This window comes from Octopus sinensis, linkage group LG4 (genome assembly GCF_006345805.1).
Source record: "Octopus sinensis linkage group LG4, ASM634580v1, whole genome shotgun sequence".
NCBI lineage: Eukaryota > Metazoa > Mollusca > Cephalopoda > Octopoda > Octopodidae > Octopus > Octopus sinensis.
In genome coordinates, this window is record NC_043000.1 from 65,951,463 (window position 1) to 65,958,644 (window position 7,182).

The 7,182-nt window shown below is 39.6% G+C and overlaps 1 protein-coding gene across 1 annotated transcript; it reads left to right on the top strand.

Moving 5' to 3' along the window:
• The first annotated feature begins 6,307 nt into the window (after positions 1–6,307).
• Positions 6,308–6,655, top strand: LOC115210461 (zinc finger BED domain-containing protein 5-like). Its single transcript, XM_029779065.1, has one exon. It carries the CDS (start codon positions 6,308–6,310, stop codon positions 6,653–6,655), a length of 348 nt encoding a protein of 115 aa, XP_029634925.1.
• Positions 6,656–7,182: the final 527 nt, after the last annotated feature.

Consider the following 7,182-nt stretch of genomic DNA (forward strand, 5'->3'; position numbering starts at 1 on the left):
AAATCAAAAACATTTACCGATAACTTTACACCTCGGACCGATCAGTTTCTGCCTCTTTCTAGCAAAACACAAAATATGTTTGCTAAGGCTGGCTTTATCAACGAGTCGCCTAAATTGAATCGAGGTCTGCAGCGATGTGAGAACATGTGTCGATCTCGACTACTAGCAGATCTTAACTTTTCAAATCTCTGCGCAGACGCAAAATCTACACGGCAGTATAGGGCATGCCGGGAAGAATTCTACGAATAAATTCATCATGTAAATATGCGAATATAAACAAGAAGGGTAGAAATATTAGTTACTACCAGGTGCCCAGCACAAAAGACGAATCAGTCATAAGACAAAAATATTATTCGTATAGAAAAATATTATTCATGTAGTAATACAATTAAAGGCCCCTAAATTAGGATGTGTTTTGCTAGAAAGAGGCAGAAACTGATCGGTCCGAGGTGTAAAGTTTTCACTCTCGATAAGTTCATCTTCTTTTTGTGTTCCCAGCACTTGGCATCCTAATTTAGGGGCCTTTAATTGTATTACTACATGAATAATATTTTTCTATACGAATAATATTTTTGTCTTATGACTGATTCGTCTTTTGTGCTGGGCACCTGGTAGTAACTAATATTTCTACCCTTCTTGTTTATATTCGCATATTTACATGATGAATTTATTCGTAGATTTCTTCCCGGCATGCCCTATACTGCCGTGTAGATTTTGCGTCTGCGCAGAGATTTGAAAAGTTAAGATCTGCTAGTAGTCGAGATCGACACATGTTCTCACATCGCTGCAGACCTCGATTCAATTTAGGCGACTCGTTGATAAAGCCAGCCTTAGCAAACATATTTTGTGTTTTGCTAGAAAGAGGCAGAAACTGATCGGTCCGAGGTGTAAAGTTATCGGTAAATGTTTTTGATTTTCACTCTCGATAAGTTCATCTTCTTTTTGTGTTCCCAGCACTTGGCATCCTAATTTAGGGGCCTTTAATTGTATATATATATATATATACATTAAGATTAAGACCCCCTTCGGTCATGAATGACCATGGGATTGCGCCTTGAAAGTTACCCTCCTAGACACAAGTCCGGGCAAGGTTGTTTATGGAAGACCAGCAGTCGCCCATGCATACCAGCCTCCCCTCTCCACGCCACAAGTGTTATCCAAGGGAAAGGCAAAGGTCGATACAGCTTGGGTACCAGTGACGTCGCAACTCATTTCTACAGCTGAGTGAACTGGAGCAACGTGAAATAAAGTGCCTTGCTCAAGAACACAACACCCAACCCGGTCCAGGATTCGAGATCACAACCTCATGATTGTAAGCTCGACGCTCTAACCACTATATATACACATACATGTATATAATTATATGTGTATGTATGTATGTATGTATGTATGTATGTATGTATGTATGTATGTATGTATGTATGTCTTGGGTATAATTTTACTCTGCCTCTGATAGTGGGGCCCTAGTTCGAGAGTTCAAGGTCATTGAGGAGTATGAAACTACGCCTTAGCCACTATTGCTCCCCAAGTCTAGTCTGATCTATCAGGGTCCCAACTATGGAACTATGGGATAACTACCATATGGGATGACAGTCCATCTGAGTGCAAGGGCGCAGAAATTCCCCTTGGTAAGTGTTAGACCATGCAGTAAAACCACCTGGTAGTGAGAGATCCCTTGCTGTTGTCACAAAATCCGTCTAGGACGGGACACCATGTAAAACCTACGATTTCACTGATTACTGGTCATCTCGCTTCCGCTTGTCTGTAGGTATTAATCACGGAGACTCAGAGAGTGGTACTCTTGTTGTACAAGCATTTATCACTATAGACCAATGACGAACAGCTGTCTCTTTTTGGCGACCTCAGATGTCAGTTCTTGTACCAAAAGTCCTATGGAGATGGAAGAGTGGTGATGTCTGCAGATCTAACCAGTTGGAAGCGCACATTAAGTGACAACTTTCGTCTGTCACCTATGCTTCGAAGCATGCAAATCTGCAATAGGATTGAATAGTCATCCGAGAAGTCACGGACGGAAAGTTAGAAATGCTTTTGACTACGGGAGAGCACAAAGAGACGGTGATCATCCGTGGCGATGTAACAATCACCATGTATGTATGTATATATGTATGTATGTATGTATGTATGTATGTATGTATGTATGTATGTATGTATGTTTGTATGTATGTATGTATGTATGCATGCCTGTTTTTCGTTGAGTTTAATTTAAGTTCTTCTTGGCAGAGTTCAAGTCGGTCTCTAACAAAGCCACAAGACTTTTTGAGTTAAGAGAATTCCCGAGGTTTTTAAATATGCGATTGAGTTGGTGCGCTGGTTGAACTGTCGATTCACACATCCAAGTGCGCCCATTTATTTGCATGTAGGTATTTATTTATCATCTCGTTTTTGTGTGTGTGTATATATATATATATTTATACAGGACTGCGTTGTCGAATATGTCCTCCTAATTTAAAAGTAATTTGATGAAAATTAAGCTGCTGATTTCTTGCAGGTAGACTGACTGTGCATAGATCGTCTCTCGTTGGCTTAATAAATTCGGTTGTTGTTTAGCACCAAATCAACCCAGATCAAAGACTTACGATGAAAAGAGTTTCAGTTGTGAAAATCCTGTCATTTTGTATGTCGGGAATTGCACTATTGAATACATACTTTATTTAAGACAAAAGGACATGAGTTAAAAGAAATTTGTTGGTAGTTTCAGCAACGACGATGTCGAAACTCCCTTTTTAAACGCAGAAACCAGCCGACATACCTTAACGTCACCATGTCTGTCAGGAAGCGATAAAGAAGAAAATATCTCTGTTTCTGTCTCTCTGTCTGTCTACCTGTCTCTCCCTCTCTCTCTCTCTCTCTCCCTTTCTCACTTTCTTTCCTCCCCCTCTTTCTCTCACACACAAGTTCTACTTCGTTTCTTCAGAGAGTACGTTGATGTGATAGGGTGTTGGGTGTTACTTAGGAAGACTGTGAAGATAGTTCGTGATAAGAAGAGCTTATGTTACATACATAATCATACTTACTTCAATATGATAAGGAAAAATATTAACATATTACACATGCACAAACACATATGCACGTTCACACAGACACATACACACACACATACATACACACATATATACACACATATACAAACACATACATACATACATACATACATACATACATACATACATACATACATACATACATACATACATACATATTTAATTTCATATTACCAGCAGCATTTCCTCTCAGAAGCGTCAGACACACATGCACGCATGTATTCAGCGGCATTTCCTTGCAGAAGACATACATGTGTGTATTCGTTCCTGAACATACATTATATAAGGTTACACACACACACATACTTATTATTTTTGCTCGAAATTCTCTGGTATTTCTTTGACAAAATCCAGCAATTGCATTTTAGGGTCTACAAGAACGTGAGACAGCATTATATCTCATAATATCATTTGTGGATGATTTAAAGATCTATACTGGAAACATCTACAAAACTGAGAACCTACTGTATTAGTGACAATATTTTCAGGCAATGAAGGCGGTGAGCTGGCAGAATCGCTTGCACGCCGGGCAAAATGCTTTGCAGTATCCGTCTGTCGTTACGTTCTGTATTCAAATTCCGCTGAGATCCACTTTGCCTTTATTCTTTCGGGGTCGAGAAAATAAGTATCACTTGAATACTGGAGTCGATGTAATTGACTTAACCCCGCCAATGAAATCACTGGCCTTGTGCCAAATTTGAAACCAATATTTTCAGCTAATATAAACCTGTTAATGGTCTCTGTATCTTCTCTGTTCCAAACAACGAGTGCTACAAATATCTAGGTATTGATGAACATATAACATAGAAAGGTGGATACTGTGAACAAAGAGTAAGCAAAGAAGATTATACCAGACTTTAAAAAAGATGGCGCTCAGAGAGTTTCTCTTGAGTGACAATTTCCCACTGTACATTTGCAGTGACAGTACCGGTACCTACATTTGAGATACTTGACTGAGACCATAGAGAAAATTTGCTCCATAAATATTCATTTCAAACTTTGACACATGGCCAGGAATTTCGGGGGAGGATTTATTCGATTACATCGACCCCAGTGTTCAACTGATACTTATTTTATTGACCCCGCAAGAATGAAAGGCAAAATCAACCTCGGAAGAATTTAAATTCAAACTCAAACCGTAAAGATAGGCGAAATACCATTAAACATTTTGCCCAGCATGCTAACGATTCTCCCAGTTCGCCGCCTTATTTTGTTCAATAAATATTAGATTCAAATTTTGGTGCAAAGCTATAAGTTCCGGAGAAGGAGTAAGTCGATTACATCAATCCCAGTGCACAATTAGTACTTATTTTATGAAACCCCGAAAGGATTAAAGGCAAGGCCGACCTCGGCGGAATTTGAACTCAGAACGTAAAGACGCTAAGCATTTTGCCAGGCGTACTAACTATTCTGCCAGCCTGCCTCCTTTAATTCATTCCATAAATATTAAAACCCGTAAGATGCTGAAATAAACTAGAAGCTTCATAAAAATAATGATAATACCAGGCCCATCTCGGAAGAAAAAACGAGTAAGAGGTTTAAGGTCAATCTAGACAGCCTTTGAATGTTGTATAACCTTGGTTCCCAAACTGGGGTCCGCGAAGGGGTCGCCAATTTTCAAATTTTTAATGTTTAAAAGCCTAGGATTTTAGGTTTTAGCTAAAGCTGGAACCATTGAACATACACGCACTACACAGAGCCCCTAATTTAGGTTTTTAAAAAACTTACAGATAGAATGCTTTTGAAGCGACGCGTCGCGACACGCGCAGAGTGTACACGCACGTACTTGAATGCAGGCACCTTTATGTGGCTTTATTGATCGGTGTGGGGCTAAGGGCGTAGCAAGTCTAAATAGGATTGAAAATTGTACATATAAATTTCAATTTAAACATTGCAATTTAGAATTATCAAATGCAAAATACTTTAAAATATACCAATATAAACCCAACATGAATGGCCAAATTTGTTCGAGTCTAGGCTGCAGCATGCGCGAGTCATCAAATTTTTCTCCAATCTACCTATACATTGGGTTTATATTGATACATTGAATATTTGCATTTGATAATTCTAAACTGCTATGTTTAAATCGAAATTTACACGTAATTTTTAATTCTTCATCGATTCATATCAAATTTTATATATGTTCTGAGGCAGCTTTTATAAGTAAGATACATTTGTGTTATTTGTCTGCAAGCATGGGGTATAGTCTGAACAGGAGTATATTCTGGGCTGGCTATCTGGAGGAGGTATAGTCTGGGCTAGCCTAGACTAGCCCTAGTACAGTCTGGGCAGGGGTATATTCTGAGTTGTTACAGCGGCCGTAACACCGGCTCTTTGATGACATAGTCCGCAAGAGTGGTTTATGAAGAGGTTGCGATTTGTTTTCACCATCACACATTTACGAACGCCTATATTTTCGACATATTTATCATCGTAAGTTCATTCTTAATTTTACTTTTTATGTTTGTATTGTATTAAGCATCTATAAGTAGGGACCTAATAAGCCAATAAAAAGACAAGCTAGTCGCGCTGTCAGAATGAAGACGTTCGTTCAACATAAAGTTTTGTTTGTTGGTTCCTTCTCGAGCCACACCTGGCTCACAGGGCCGGTTTCCCGGTTTCCTTGGCGTATAGGTTCCCCACCTGGACGGGACGCCGGTCCATCGCAGGTGAGCTGCAAGATGCAAGAGGAAAGAGTGAGAGAAAGTTGTGGTGAAAGAGTCAGCAGAAGTTCGCCATTACCTTCTGCCGGAGCCGTGTTGAGCTCAGGTGTTTCGCTCGACCGCGAGACTGCTGCTCTAATCACTAGGCCATGGAACTCCACTCTATATAAAGTACCAAGCGACTTTTAGCTGAATTTCTTTTTAAGCAGTTACAATGCGTTACAATGGTAAGAAACTTGACCAAGTCCAAGTGAATGACTAAAATGAGGATATTGAAGTAAAACAAGATTAACTTCTGCATGAATAAGGACTTAGCGTGCTTTGTAAAATATCTTATTATCTTGTGTGTGAGTGTGTGTGTGTGTGTGTGTGGTGTGTGTGTGTGTGTGTGTGTGTGTGTGTCTGTCTGTCTGTCTGTCTGTGTCTGTGTCTGTGTCTGTATCTGTATCTGTGTGTGTATGTGTTTTATATATATATATCTATACTGATAAAAGTAACAAAGTTTTCTCAACAGAGTGAAATAGTATTAAATTCTGTGCATTTAAAGCGCAACATTTACATATTGTTATATTTATTTGTACAATGTCTTTTACAAATAAAAGAAGATATGAAGAGTCATATCTAAGTTTCGGCGTCACTGTGCTTACTGCTGGTGGAGTAGAAAAACCACAGTGTGTTCTGTGCTTTGAGGTGTTGGCAGCTTCTTCGCTGAAACCTAGCAAGCTAAAGCGGCATTTGGAAACGAAACATCCCAGTGCAGTCAACAAAGATGAGCAATTTTTCAGACGCCAAGCTGATAGATTGGTCAAATCCAGGTTTGATGACACAGGAATGTTTATGCAGGACGTCGCGGCCGGTCTGAAAGCCTTCTACGAGGTTTCAAGGAAAATTACTGCTGCAAAAAGCCACATAACACTGGAGAGCAGTTAGTTCTTCCTTGCTGCAAAGATATAATCTCACTCGTGCTCGGAATGTCCGAACTACAGAAGCTTAAACATGTTTCACTTTCCAGCAATACCTATTTCTTTACTACCCACAAGGGGTTAAACGCAGAGAGGACAAACAAGGACAGACAAACGGATTGAGTCGATTACATCGATCCCAGTGCATAACTGGTACTTAATTTATCGACCCCGAAAGGATGAAAGGCAAAGTCGACCTCGGCGGAATTTGAACTCAAAACGTAACGGCAGATGAAATACCGCTAAGCATTTCGTCCGGCGTGCTAACGTTTCTGCCAGCTCGCCGCCTTTCCAACAATACCGTCAGTCGATGAATCGTTGAGATGTCTGATAATATTTTGTCTCAGGTTATCTCAAAGATATAAAAAAAAACATCAATGCTTAACTATGTCGTCATCTAAACTGATGAAACCACTGACGTGGTGGATTCAGCACAACTTTGTGTTTATGTACGTTACGTGCATAACAAACGCCTGGAAGAGGAATTCTCTTTCT

What these genes read in the sequence shown, in the direction of transcription:
- LOC115210461 (XM_029779065.1), top strand. Translation starts at nt 6,308, where the DNA reads ATGTCTTTTACAAATAAAAGAAGATATGAAGAGTCATATCTAAGTTTC.